Source organism: Xiphophorus maculatus, chromosome 4 (genome assembly GCF_002775205.1).
Source record: "Xiphophorus maculatus strain JP 163 A chromosome 4, X_maculatus-5.0-male, whole genome shotgun sequence".
Lineage (NCBI taxonomy): Eukaryota > Metazoa > Chordata > Actinopteri > Cyprinodontiformes > Poeciliidae > Xiphophorus > Xiphophorus maculatus.
This window is the reverse complement of record NC_036446.1, coordinates 9,496,350-9,511,363: the sequence shown is the minus strand read 5'-3', so window position 1 is coordinate 9,511,363 and position 15,014 is coordinate 9,496,350. Positions and strand designations below refer to the sequence as shown.

The 15,014-nt window shown below is 36.6% G+C and overlaps 1 protein-coding gene across 3 annotated transcripts in view; it reads left to right on the top strand.

Moving 5' to 3' along the window:
- The window catches only part of thsd4 (thrombospondin type 1 domain containing 4), a 40,228-nt gene extending 35,042 nt beyond the window's left edge, over positions 1-5,186 (top strand). For all 3 annotated transcript variants that reach the window (XM_014473230.2, XM_023331748.1, XM_023331749.1), the window contains 5 exons: positions 228-401; positions 1,894-2,067; positions 2,184-2,363; positions 2,772-2,916; positions 3,128-5,186. In XM_014473230.2, the coding sequence (XP_014328716.1) occupies positions 228-401; positions 1,894-2,067; positions 2,184-2,363; positions 2,772-2,916; positions 3,128-3,270 (816 nt within the window). In that variant the 3' untranslated portion in view covers positions 3,271-5,186. The remainder of the gene's footprint in view (positions 1-227; positions 402-1,893; positions 2,068-2,183; positions 2,364-2,771; positions 2,917-3,127) is intronic.
- Positions 5,187-15,014: the final 9,828 nt, after the last annotated feature.

Below are 15,014 nucleotides of genomic sequence, written 5' to 3'. Positions count from 1 at the left end.
AGATCATTTTTCATAAGTTTATCATAAGTTTATCAGCAATGATTTAAATCATCATTAAGGATGATTACATCCTTAATGTAATCATTAAGGATTACATTTAATAAATTAGCTTAGTGTTTTTACATTGCTGTCTTGTCAGTTTATTCATAGGTATAGCGAATGAAACTCATTACAGCAATGAAGAGGCAACAGTCCCTGTTGTAACCAACCAGTCTGTGTCTCCATAGTGTTCGGTGCCATGTGGGGTGGGTCAGAGGTCAAGAGAGGTGCGCTGTGTCAGCAACGTGGGTGACTTCGTTCCTGATGAGGAGTGCAACATGAACCTGCGACCCACCAACGTAGAGAACTGCGACATGGGAGCCTGTGCCAAGAGCTGGTTCTACACTGAGTGGGGAAACAGGGTAGGAGAAGAAACAATTAGATGCTATAGAGTTTTTTCACTTTTATGAACCTTCTGTATACAGCATCCAGGCTTACCAGGTATTACAAAATGTTCAATTTGAATTTTCTTCTTCTTTTTTTTTTAGTTTGGTGTTTTAATTTTGCTCACCATACCCACAAACTTTTTCGTGTTTGAAATGATGAAATACATAAAAAAAGCATGAAAGAAAAAAAATATCTATACAAGGCAGCCGAAAGTCTGTACCTTCAGTTTTAGTTTATGAAATAGAAATTAGTCATTTACCCAGAGAGGAGCAGGAATTTGGGGAAATGCTTTTCAAAGTCAAAAGCTTTCTGACCTTATAAACATGCACCCTATGGAGAGATTTAAAGGTTAATTTTTTGCAGTGGTTTGAGTAATGAAGTAAAGTTCTGCGTTCAGTGCTGGCAGACATTAGAGATAATCCTGTCAACACTGCTTCCTGCAATGCATTGCACAATAATGAGATTTTACAGTAAAACTTTCCACCAGTTATTTTTTGTTGTTGGCGGTAAAAGCATTAGACAGCCATGCAGATATTCCTCCAGTCTCTCATCAAGCCATGGTTTATGCTTGCTTCTTTAACTGCACAACAATAATGTAATGGTCAAGACATTGCTCAAATGACACTGTCTGTATCACCACTCAATCTCTGGAAGTAGATCTGAAATTTCATTTCTTGCATGCTGCTTGCCCATGTGGTGGAGTGAAAGAACATAACATACTCATCCTCCTTCATTTGGCTCCTGCATAAAGGGAAAAAAATGTAGGAGAAACATTAAGAGGAAGTGGCTATAGTTTTACCTAATAAAACAATCTGTTACACCAGCAGATGACTTATCCTGATAGAGGATCATAAAAAGAAAAAGTAATGGTAAAGGAATGCATTTTACTAAACTAAGCTGAACTTATGAACTTTATGTTCACACCACAATTGGTTGATCAGTCAATCAAGTTTATTTGTATAGTGCATCTCAGCATCAAGGCTATTCAAAGTGCTCAAAATCATAAAAACACAGAAATACAAAGTCATAGAGCACACAGTCAACAATTGAAGCATTACATTTTGTCAAGTGCCAACATTGCACATGAGAATATTGATTAATGTTTCATTTCACATGTTTCAAAAGCAACTCTAAGCAGGAAGGTTTTCCTTCAGTTTTAAAGGTACTCAGTAGTATTTCCTTTAGCCATGTTATAAACTGTGTTACTTCTCAACTTTGAGTATTAGGAAACACAACTTTGAATGCCTCATTGGCAGAATAAGAAGCGCTTGCAACACAGTTTGTTTCTTTGACTATTATTAGGCGCCTGCTATGGTTAGAAATGTTCACAGTCTTCATATAATTGTATATTTATATATAAGCATTTTTATATAATTTTTTCTTCTACACTAAGAAGAAAAAATATGTTTTTGATGACAAACCTGCTGATTACTACCCCACATTAACTACAATTCGTTTTCCTCGAAGTGCTCCGCTGAATGCGGGATGGGTGTCCGAACCCGCAGCATTCTTTGCTTGACCAACCACATCAGCAGCCTCCCTCTGGAGGGGTGTGGCAGCGAGCAGCCCGCAGACTCCCAGGTCTGCAACAACGGTCCCTGTGACAATCGAATCGAGTGGTTCACAGGTCCTTGGAGCCAGGTAAAAAGAAAGGCAAAAGACTTTACCAGAAAAATATTGGTGTTTTATGTGTTTTTCTTGTGTCTGTTTACCATTTCTTTATTTAAAATATTACATGCTGGGTTTTTTTAAACCAGTGCTCTGCAGAATGTGGCACAGGCAGTCAGCAGAGGTCAGTGGTGTGCCTGGTAAAGTCTGATGAAGGATTTACCGTCATGCCACCCTATGAATGCTCATCCTTGGACCGACCACTCAGTCAGCAGAGCTGCAACATTAAGACCTGTGGGGCGAAGTGGTACCACACTGACTGGAGTGCGGTGAGTAAAATTGCAACAAAAAAAAAAAATATATATATATAATGCATATATATATATATATTTTTTTTTTTCCAGATTTGACTCTAATTTATTGTAAAGGTTTTTTTTCTATTATTACCTTTTTTTGCAACTGTGTGCTTTATTTACTTATTCCTGTTGCTGCTCTACACTAGGAATTTCACCTCTGAAATACAATTAATTAAAGGATTCTTGAATTTGTCCAGCCGCTCAAAATCAGTTCATGGGCCACAAGTGGCCCCTGGCCCACACTTTGGACACCCCTGCTGTAAAGTGTTCCAGTGTTATGCGTATTTTATGCATACAGAATTTGTGCCGGCTGTATAAACTGCACGTAAATATTTTGTTGAAGCAGTTCTTACTCGATCCACTGATTTATGCCCTTCTCAGTGTTCAAAAACATGTGAAGGAGGTTTCCGCGTTCGGGAGGTGCGCTGTCTGTCAGACGACATGCTGTCCTCTGAGGCCTGTGATGAGCAGCTGAGACCAGCGGACAGGGAGGACTGCAGCCCTGAGCCCTGCATACCTCAGATAGGTCAGCCAACGTTTACTACATTGTCTGGAATACCACTGACAGGGGATCAGTATCTCCTGATGATTTCAGCATCCTCCTGAACATATGTTCACTGTAGTATCTGCAATGTTGAACTTGTTCCATGGAAATTCATATTCATTTGTTTTGAAAAAAAGACCTCAATGTGGAAGTTGCCCTGATAACTAGTGATTTTTGTTTTTGTTTCCTTCAGACCTGAACTGCAGAGACAAGTACTACAACTGCAACGTGGTGGTCCAGGCTCGCCTCTGTGTTTACGATTATTACAAAACAGCATGCTGTGCATCTTGTTCACGCATTGCACACAAACAGAAAGTACACCGAGGTCACAGCTAGCACCGACTTCCTGACGATCCTAATTCACACCCACTAAAGGCTCTCTGACCCTGAGCCTACCTGGACAGACATACAGACAGACAGGACCTTTTCCAGAAAGGACCCTCGTTAATGTTAAGAGGGATGAAAACTTGAGAAGGACCATTTGTGTTGGATCTTTTACAGGTTGCTGTTGGGGAACAAAAAAGGCTACAAATCATGTGTGACATGAATCTAGGTGCTGGAAATGAGGAACGTTATCCGGATCAACGAGAGCCACAACAAACAGAGGAATCAGAAAAACTTGTTGGTTTCTTGTTCCTCAGTTTGAGATGAACCGTCTGGCTCTTGTGCATCACTTTGTCCAGAGGAGACTGCCAGTAAACCCTCTGTGGAGGATATATTCTAACAAAGTGGAAACTGTCCAGCATATAATAAGCGGTTTCACATCCAGCCTCACTAACATCGGTTCATTAAACTGAGCTCAGCACGAAAGCATTCCTTTCATAGAAACAAATTCTGTGCATTAAACCCTCCGTGGGGCTAACGACGTGTCCGTTCCTACACTGCCCTGAGATGTAAAAGCAACTTTTGTAATATAATTATCTGTATATATGTTTGTGTATAACAACGTTTGATAATTTTTTTGTTTTTTTTAATGGTTCTCTGACCCTCCCACGTAACCTAAAAGGAGGGGGGAGTCCTCTTTATTTATGTATGTGACTCTCCAGGGTGGATGCTACTTTATCGGCCACTGGTGGTTTCTTTTCAGCTGTTCTGCCTCTAAGCCAATCACAGCCTCTGAACTGGATGTGGGCGTCCCACAGGCTGCTGGATGGCAGAACCAGGTGCTCCTAACACTGGTGATTTTTGACAAATTGAAAACATGATATATTTTTTTCTTCCCTGTGGGTCATGAACAATAATTGAAAATGTACACACAACTTTTAAAATATTAATTCTTTATTGATATAGCTGCATTGTACAGATGGCTTGATTTGATATGTCTGTGATTCATGAATTTCTGTTTATAATTTAGCTCTTTTTACATTAACAATGTTGTTTATAAACTTTCTCATGTAGTACCTCACAAGTGTTGAGCATTGTTATTACTAATCCCCTCTCAATTTACCTCTGGCTACTAATTAGAGGTATTTCAATAGTTGAGATTATAATTAAGACGTTACACACAATTTCAGACCTTCATTTCTGCTAATGAGAGCCAAAAAAGGTTTGTCTGCATTTTAGATCTTCTTCAGCTTAACAATACTCCACTGATTCTCTATTGGGTTTTGGTCAAGCTGGTTTGCTGGCTAGTCTAGGACAGAAATACTGTTATTAAACCAGATATCTGCACTTTTGTCAGTATGGATAAGTGCCATGTTCAATTCCTTTCTAGCAAAGGAAATGAACATTTCCCTAAAAGTTGTTGAGAAAATGCTGAACAGCTGCACTGACTTCGGACTCGATGAACCAGTGAACTCCAGACGCGACTCTTTAAATCTTCACTAACTTTACACTGAACCCTAATCAAGTTGTACTCTGTGCATCTCCACTTTTCTTCTAATCTCTGGATTTCTAAATGAAATGCTAAGATTATGTTAATCTGAAAATCTGAAGAGATCATACCTTGATCTTCTGATGTATGTGGTTCCAGATGGGTTAAAGCAAGGAATGCAGCAGCTGTAGTTTATGTCCTGGACATGTCTATGTGTGGTGGATCATGAAGCACTGACTCCAGCTGCAGACCACACTTTGTAAGTCAATCCCAACTTTTGAATATTTTTTGTTATTCCAGCCTGGGCGAACTCATTTTCTCTCTAAAATAAGCCATGGGAGGATGCAAATTGTTCATTGATCCTCACCTTTACCCTGTTCTCCGTCTCACCGAAGGAGAAGCTTGTGTATGCATCTGTGTGAATAACAGCAGAAAAAAACAGAACGGTTTCAGATTCAGCACGCCATCAATAAATTTGGTTTATCATAAAAACTCAAATATATGAATTAATTCAACCATTTGTTCCTATTGGGGGAAAAAAGTCAAGTAAATGTGAAAAAAAAAACACAATCTATTCTCTATTCTTTGTTTTTGTTTACCTTTGAGGATGTAATTTACATAGACTATGTTTAAAAACGTGAAAGGAATATGTGGTATGGGACTCATAAACCTTTTCTAAGAAGATTGCACTTTTCTGATGGTGGTTGTTGGTGGAGTTAACATTTTTGGTGAAGTTTTCCCTCATTTTCTACAAACAGACTCTGTGAATCGGTCTAGAGTCGGCTTGTTGCTGCCCCAAACGGGTCAGATGTTCAAACTGAGCGCTCATCTCCTGTTTAAATGACAAATTGTGGCATGTGGGTTCTTAAATTTATTTATTTTTTTCTAGTTTGACCTATGTTTAACCATTGGCAGGTGCAATTTTCTAGTCAATATGTGCTGTCATCTCAAAGCAATCTTTCCTTTTGAAACATGATGTTCTCCTTTCATGGCTACACTTTTTCTCAAAAACATACTAAACAATAACTTAAAAAATGAAAACCTCATGGATTTGACATAGTAGAACCTTTAGTAGTTATACTAAGACATTAACACAGTTTACATTTATTTAAACTGTGTTTAAATAAACTCAGTTTATTTAAAGGCCAGTGAAAGATTTGGATTAATATGTAAAAATGCTTCACACATCCATGAAGCTACAGGTTGTTGCATGTTTGTCTTCAATAAATTTTGTCCTAGAGTTGCAGGTCACTTACCATGTAATCCTCAACAAATTTGTCGAGAGCCAGTGGGAGTTTGGAGTTTATTATCAATCCAAGAGGAAATTATATTAAATAATTTCTGTTTTTCATTGAAAGCAAAGACTTAACTATATTACTTTAGAGCCATCTAGTGGATAAAGTTTGCACCAACATGCAGGACTCCTGATTTACCTCCTGTGTGAGCAATGCTCCAACCTAACATGTTTCATATTTTAGTAAAGTTTTGAATATTTTTTATGTAGCTAACCGGAAGGAGCAGAATAATGAACTGAAGTTCTTTACCCACTGAACTCATTTTTAAAAATTTAATGGCTGCATGTTGAATGATAAATGTTGATAGCATGTCAAACGCTACTGGAATTCATTATTAGTTTTGACCAAAAAATACATACATTCTTGAGTGTAAACAGCTGTTGTTTCATGTTGTAACAAGAAAATACTTTAATTCAGGTCCCTTTTCATGCCAACGTCTGTTTTTTTGATGGTGGAATGCTTAAGCAATGAACAAACATGAACAGAAGCTTTTGTTTTCAGTTTTGGTAAACTTTCCTAACTATTTTAAAGATATTCTTATGTCCTGTTTTTTTTCTTCTTTCTTTTACAATCTTGATCCAGGCCTCACTTATTTTTGGTTGCATGCTGTACAATAGGAAATGCCAAAATGGTTTGAAAAGTTATTAACATATATTTTAATAACTTTTTTACTAATAGAAATTTGTATTTACATTTGCTCCTCTTTTTTAGGCTTTTGAGGTTTGTATCTATCAGCTTTCCATTACTAGAAACTGAGTTTTTGTTGATTGTGCTTTTTCAAAGTAGTTCAAATTCAGTCCTTCTGGTTGGAGAGGGTTTGTGAAAAGTTCCCAGGCGTGCATTTATTTTTAATCTCAAATATTACATTTTAACACTTTGTATTTGTTTGTCATGTTCAAAGAGAAACCGCAACTGCAGTTACAAGCCTTTTGCAGCTTTTAACGGGTTTTCTTTCAGTAATTGCTGATATTTAGCTTCACCCAAATTCCCGTAAATCCTGAAAAGCTTCCATGTGTCTGATGAAAAATAGCATTCCAGCAGCATTATGTTGGAGTGTTAGGTGCCTCTAAAGTGCTACTTTTGTTAGTTTATTTAAGGGTCCCCATTAGTTTCTACTTTTCTTCCCAGGGTGCATGCCTCAAATATTGCAATAACATCACGCTTTTAGAAAAAAGACAATAAAATATATTTTTATAAGATGCTTTTTAATCTGTAATTAATGTAATTAGAGAAGCCAACATGCTCCAGTACTAAAAAGCTCTATACACAGCTGTTTTTTTTTGTTGTTGAGAGTGTTAGCTGGAGGCAGAAGTACGGTAATATAAAAGTAACAACAGAGGCTTGTCTAGTATTACCATGTCTATTGTAGGGGGGGTATCTTTTCTATATGTAAACTAAAATAATACTTTCTACTCAAACTGCAAGCAGGACTTCTTATAGCCTTCTTTCAAAAACAGTTTTCCTCTTGCCACACAAGCTGTATAGAAACTAAAATGGATTCCTGCATGTGGAAAAGAGTAGCTGCATGAAACACAGCACACAATTTCCAGTGTTTCTGATAAAAAAATCTTCTGTTTTAAACAATTACTTAGAACTAACCAAAGGAAAAAAAAAAGTTGATCTGCAGAATGTCGGCAAAACTGAGATGATTCACAACTTTATCTCCAAGTCTGTGTAACTTCATCAGTGCTGCAGCTGGCAGTGTACAAAGCCCTTTGAGGTCATAACTTACTCCCCTGTCCAAGTAGCATGGCTTCCAGGCAGCTTTGGAACAAAAAGAACGGATTTCCAAATTTCCACATCTATGGCTCCGCAACAGTCAGACTTAGTCACTCCAAAGGCCAAGTGGAAGAAAGACTTTTGCACCAAAGTAAGAATAGGACACTCTCTAGCACACCGCAGGGAGACAGAAGACGGATGTAATCTAAGACTCAGCAGTAGTCAAAAAACTATAACAAGAAGAAAAAGGGCAATAATCTCACTGTTAGTTTTGGAATTGTGTCTTTATAAATAACCACAGACAGCCACATGGCTGACTAGAATATGAATGTGTGTGCAGTACTGCAGCCTCTGTTCTCCTCCTTTCAGCAACACCATTGACTTTGGGACTAAATCATCTCAGTTCTCAGTAAAAGGCAGCTAACACCTTCAGGGTATCATTACCCAGTCAGTAGACTGGCCTGAAATGACATCAGGATGGAATATCTCAGGAGAATCAGAGTGAAACTGCAACAAAAGTGCTTAAAGAATGAAAAAAAAAAAAAAAAAGACTTCCACTATTATTTTCCTTATGTTAAAAATTTGCTGTAAGACCTACATTTCCCCACTGTGGGATAAATAATATTTCTAGTCTAATCTATTCTGCTTCATGTTTGGACAATTCTCTTCTCTGGTTTTGGACACAGCCTAAATGTTTCTTGTTTTCCAGCTAAAATTCCAAAAATTATTTCAGCTCGCTAAATACCAGAAGAATGAGAAACAGTGCTTGCATATACTCAGATTGCTGCACCTTTAAAAATTTAAGAAAGCCGATAATATGCTGCTATGGTTCATACATTTCTGATCGGTTAATCAAAACATTTTAATTTCCCTCCCAATCTATCTATGAAACGCTGCTTCCCTCTGTGATGTAATTGAAAACTCATAATAAAAACAATTTAAAAAACCATCACTATATCAGGAATTTTTTTGGACCTCCACAAGTTTGATTCATAGTTCAGTACAATTTCAAAATTCCTTAACATTTCATATTTATCTTTACAGACACATTAATGCAAAAATAAGCAGCATGGGAATATCAATAAATTATATTTTTTGGAAAAGAGTCTGATTCTGTGGAAGATATGAATATGTTTTGGTGCTGAATGAACACATTACCTCTAGACTAAACGCAAAAAGAACTTGTGGCTGAAGAGTCTCCTTACTGACACAGGCTTAAACTCAGAAAGGAAGATGCCTGAAATGACTTTCTGTGAATTTTCATGTAGCATTTCCACTGTTTAACAGGGACAATATTCCAACAGAAGCTGAGCAATAACTCCTCCCACTGCAGCTCTGTCTGCGGCAGCTGGGTGTTCATCCTGGTTTTAAATGGTCTGATTTTCAGCAATAAAGCTTTAAATGATGATTCTGTTACAATGAGTATTTTAAAATCTAGAAAGATCTGCTACAAACTTCATTGTTGCAGATTTTAAAATAAGTTTTTCTAACATACTTCTGTGTATTCTTGCCTTTTCAGAATATTGACTTCAGGAGTTGTTTTATTAGACATTTTCTTTAAATTCCTTCACATTCTACATTTTCTGCAGGACATCATGCATAGTTTTGTCATTTTGGATCATAGACAGTAATTTTATAATTGCATTACACTCAGAATTGCTTGTCATGGCTGCTGATGGCAATTTTTTAAATTGACTCAAATACATTTTAACCTCTGAAAAAAGCAAGGAGCTTGTCAGTGACATTTGATTTTATATTTTATTTTCATGTCTTTCCTCTTTGAAGAAATGTGACGCCTTTCTTGGTTAATTTGGTGATAGACATTTTTTCTTTCTTTAGACAAATTTCTTTGTGACATTTGATCCATGATGTAACAGCATGTAAGTTTATAATGAAGCACAATAAGTAACCTCTATGAATGCCAGAATGTGCTATGTTTTCCTTAAAGAACATTTATTGAGGTCTGAATTTAGCCAAGAGGAATACACATTTGTGGAAAACATATCAATTGAAATCAAACACTCCTTTGTCATTCCTTCAAATTGAAACATTGTCTCCTAAACAGGGAAACCTCAGTCCAGGCTTAGTAATGCTCCTATTCCTCTGAACATAATAAAACATTTGCTTTTTTGTTCTTCAAGTTAAAAGATTGTTCACAGGCTCCATCTAGTGCAGACAAAACATCATTTCACGGCATTTAAATCTGAAGTGTGTGTATCCAAACCAAAGTAACAATTAAATCAAATGAAATCCCAAAGTGGTTTTACGCTGTAGAAATGTGCAGCCTCTAAGATGAAAACCGCTCTTAGTTTTCATCTCGACTTCACTTCTGCAACCTTTAGGGATTACAAAGTTTGTAGCAGAACAACCAGCATGTTTAATGAGCCTTGAATGAGCAAGGCACTGTGACCTTTGCCCTCCCATTCAAAGTGGAAAGGGAATCTGAAAGCTAATGATCTGCAGCCTCATATGTTCATATTTCATTTTCAGGCTCTTGGTTTAATCATCAGTTTTTTTCTGACACTTTTCCAGCGAACAACATGCTGAGGTGACTTTGTATGAAGGCTCATTTTTAATGGAGGAAAAGTAAAAATATATTCATGGAACTATATGAGATGTAAAGATGCATCTTGATGAACTAGAATATGATCAAAATGTTCCTTTGTAGTAATTTAATTTGAACAACTGAAAATCACATATATGGACTCATTATATCCAGGCCAGCTCTCCCTAGTGTGCACCATATGACATAGTTGCTGTCGTTTAGTTAATTATTGAGTATTTTCAGAAGAGTGGCACACAGAGGTGCATTGCAATAATTTATAACGTTGAAAAGTTCGTTTATTTCTGGAATTAAAATAAAAAGTGAAAATCATTGATTGATTGCACACATTGTCAATTTTTAACAATACAGTATAAATGGTATTTTAATTTTTTCATATAAAGTCATGTATGTTTGAAATCCATCACACATCGGAAGGAGAATGAGATACAGTCTTTGTAGCTCCTCATTGAAGCAGATTTAACTTCTTATTAATTAACACTTTCCAGAGCCTGCGTGGTTTCTAGTCAGTGTGAATAGAGCTTGCAGTAGTGCAGTAACACTATTACATTTTCTGGTTTAATAATGCAGTGTTATTCAGCTTGATTAAACAATTTTAATGATCATGTGCATCATAAAATGTACCTATTTATAAATCTAACACCTTGTAAAGTTGCCAAAGTGTAAAACTGAAAAAAACCCAAAAAACAGATAAATTTGGATGTGTCACCAGGATATGGGTAAAGTATGAAAATGAGTGCAAAGTTGTTTGCCAGATAAACCTACAAAATGACCAGTGTTTTTTTTTTTTTTTTACCAGGGATATGTTTATCTATTGTAGTCTGAAAATGTTATTCCTTATTAGCATGAGTTCAGTGGATTTGTATAAGAGCTGTAGAGCTGTTAACCCAGCCATGATTCTCCTCTGGGAAACGGCTAACAACACTCCACAAATTCCCTGAACACACAGCTGAGTGCAGCTTAAAACTGTGTATATTTTCAGAATAAATGGTGAAGCGAGCCAAATGATGCTGTAGGTAGCACATTTAATATAAGTTTGATATGAAAGACTGCCAAGATTGTAAGTGGTTGAGTCCCTTGAGAACAGTTCACAAGTGTTTTGCTGCATAAATTGCTAACATGATGAGCAACAGTCATTTTGTGGGATCAAACACTGTCCTCACTTTCACAGTCAAAGATTGTCCCTAAAGATTTTACATGTTTTTTTTCTGAATACAGGCATTGCACACATTTATAGGACCATGCATCTTATTGTCTATAACTCACATAATTCACATAATTCACCCAAAGTGTGATAAAATTGTCCACTTGCTTGTTGAGAATTATACAGTTTAACTCTCTGTGGGTTTTATCTGTTGGGGGTCTGTTCATTTGCTGTTAGATGTTCTGGTGAGTAAGTGTAGAGAAAAGCTGTAAAGTCCAGTTTTTCTTCTTTGAGACTGTCTTAAGATGTAAAGATCATAAGAATAAACACCACAGTTTCCCATCATTTCGAAAACTCAACTCAGTTCAACTGAATTTATTTATGTAGCAAATGACAGTAAAAATCAGGCCCTTTTAAAACAGGCAGGAACAATTAATTTCAAAAATATATGATCAAATAAATCTACAGCTCCACAATCATATAAAAAGGTTAAAATTAAATTAAGCACATTTGAATTTGATCATAGTTATAAAACAATGCAGTGAAATTCTGTTTATAATGCAGGTTGGTAGAAAGTTATTTGTTCCAGGTGATTGTGTCAAGTCAGTGACTTTCCAGCAACACCCTGAAAAAGCATGTGGTGAAGGTGGGCAATTAAAGCAACTTAGTTTTTAAATTTGCAGCAATCCTGTTCTTGACTAAAAATGTGTCAGCACTGGATAGTTGAATCGTGGTGATAATAACGTTACAGCAATATTTCCTCCTAAGCAAGTATGTGGCAAGATTAGCTGGTTGATTGCATCCAATCATTGACTCCGCAGTAATCCCTCCTCCTGAGCTCACATGCGGTGACAGTGGATGCATTGAGCCATTAGCTTTGTGGCAATTGCTCCTCCTAACCAATCATTAGGCAACATTAGACAGTTGAATCAATAATTTTCCCTGCAATCACTTCTTTTCAGCAAGTGAGGACAATGAATGGTTTATTGCATCCGGTCACTGACTTTGCAACAATCCCTGATCCTGATTAAAAAAAGAAAACAAACAGTTCTCTAAGGACTTAGAAACCTCTAACACTAACAGGGGCATTATTAGTGGCAATCTGTTGCAAATTACTTGGGGTTAAAGAGAAAAAAAGACAAATTAAATTATCACTTTGCTGCTGAGTGCTTGCAAACTAGATAAGTAGGATATTTGACAGGTCACCAGCCTTAAATTCTAATTGGCAGTCCAGCTTTGCCAGTGCACGGCTGAGACAATGCATTCAGTCTCTAACATTTTGTGGCAACCACCTAGATAACACAACTTTTTCCAAATATCACTGTATTGACAGATTTGAAAACAATGGTGAGTGAACTCTGACATTTTTAGGTTCTTGTATTCCTAAAACTAACAATTAAACACCAAAACACACACAAGCTGCTGCAACAGAGTAGAATAAGTTAATGCAAAGCTGCAGACAACCGATCTGCCAGAGACGCACATTAGTGTCTGTACTTTCTGCAGGATCACTACCTCTGTAAAAGTCTTAAAGGCCAGAAAGACAGAATATTTTAAACAGGGTGGAGTTGTACCAAGAGCGACATAAACTTGCCTTAGGCGGGTTATTCAAGCCTGCAACACCATCACCTCACAAAGAGACAAAAAAAAAAAAAAACCTAAGAAAAAGATGTCCGCTGTTGTAAATACTGTGAAGATAAACTGCTGTGGCATAAATGTAAAGATGAATTGTCTTTGTCATCTATTACTTATTTCTATTTAATTATTTTTTATTTTAATGTAATTAAAGCTGACAAGTGTTAAGTGTAGAAGTGACTACTACAAAGTAATGATCGTAAAATTATTTAGTCAGAAGCCCTCTGGCAGGAATCAGATCTTAAATTAGTTGGTAGTCTGTCAGCTCTTATTGCATACATTAATATTTTTTTTCACAGCCAGGATCTATTTAATTTCACAGAGTGTATGTATCACTTCAATTCAAGTATGTATTCACCATAATTCATGTTTAAATGTAATGCTATTATTCCTCTTTAAAAAAACAACTAACAGGAAGCCTGTGTGGAGTTATCAGATTCTCCAGTTTTCCACTAATATACTGGTTGTAAAGTCCAAATCATGTTTGTCTGGCCATTTCTTGCTTCCAGTAGAAGTGTTGTAAGTGTAATTGAAGATGATTATGTGTGTATGTGGTCCTGTGACAGGCAGGGGAATATGTATTCTGCCTTTTACCCGTTGACTGATGGTGAACCATTGAAAGCAAAAGAATAGGTAGATATTGGTCAATCATGCCATAAAAGAGATACAACTGTAAGGTTCTAGCTGCAGCTTTGTTAAAGATAAAGTGGTCAATTTGATCAAGCAGTGAAATGATTCAGGTGAGTTTTTCACATGTTAGCAGAAGAAAGAGGTGCAGCTTTGCTTTAAAACAACATTGTCAGGAGTTTCACAGATGATTATTACAGATGACTGGAGATAGATGATGCAGGGGGCTCAAAATGATGTCATGAAAGCCAGTCAAGTCAGACATCCAGATCTAGACTGGACTGTCAGCAGGATGGTCACACGTATTATAAGACAAATTTGTTTCTACTTATGAGATCAGCTGATGTTTAATGTGGTAGAAAAGAACTACTGTGAGTTGTTAAACATGGTGGTGACTTTTACCATTTTTTGGTCAGAGAGGAAATTTACTATTTTATTGTATTTGAAGCCAAATAGGATCAACATTGCTATTCTAAAACACCAAATTGCAGAACATGAAAGCTTTCTCTTAGTTGCAGCAGACAGAGAAGTGCTTGATGATCAATTTGTCAATCTGAAAGCCCGGCAGAATAAAAATGCTCCAAGAAAATTGAAAAATCAGTCAGAAAAGCACAAAATTGTAGCTTTTTCCACACAAGGCAGCAGAAAACCTCACCCTGTCATTACCACCTGGCACACAGTTGCACAGAGACAAGATGTAGTGATTTATTATGAAGGGGGTGATGCAACACATTGCATTTTTTGCTTAGTAATCATAAAATGTTTTGTTGTCATAAGGTGCTCTGATTCACACCTAGTTTCACTGTGGAGTTTTATTTTCATCACCAACATGTCTAGGTTTTATCTTGGGAGAAAAATAATACTAATTTTCAACTGGCTGGAGTGCAGTTATATGATTTCTGAGGAACAGATACAAATAAAACTTTTTCCCAGAAATCTTTTTGGGGGGGATTTTAAAAATTATACACTTGATGGCAATGTGAAAAGATCATTTCAAGTTTCCAAATAGTTTGCATCTTTACTTTTCATTTTGACTTTACTTTTAAATCACACAAGTGGGACAAGCTATGTAAAAACACCTCAAGTTTCACCAGGTTCTCGTGGTCTGCAATTGCACATCAGACAAATACTAACGTTCCTCTCCTCTTGATACTCTACTGACCCAAATTCTTTTGTTTAGACAGACCTTCAGTATTTTGGGACACCGCTGTATAGGTAAGAAAAACTGTACATCTAAGGATGAATTACCATAAACAGTAGAAAAAATATAGTTTCAGAAACATC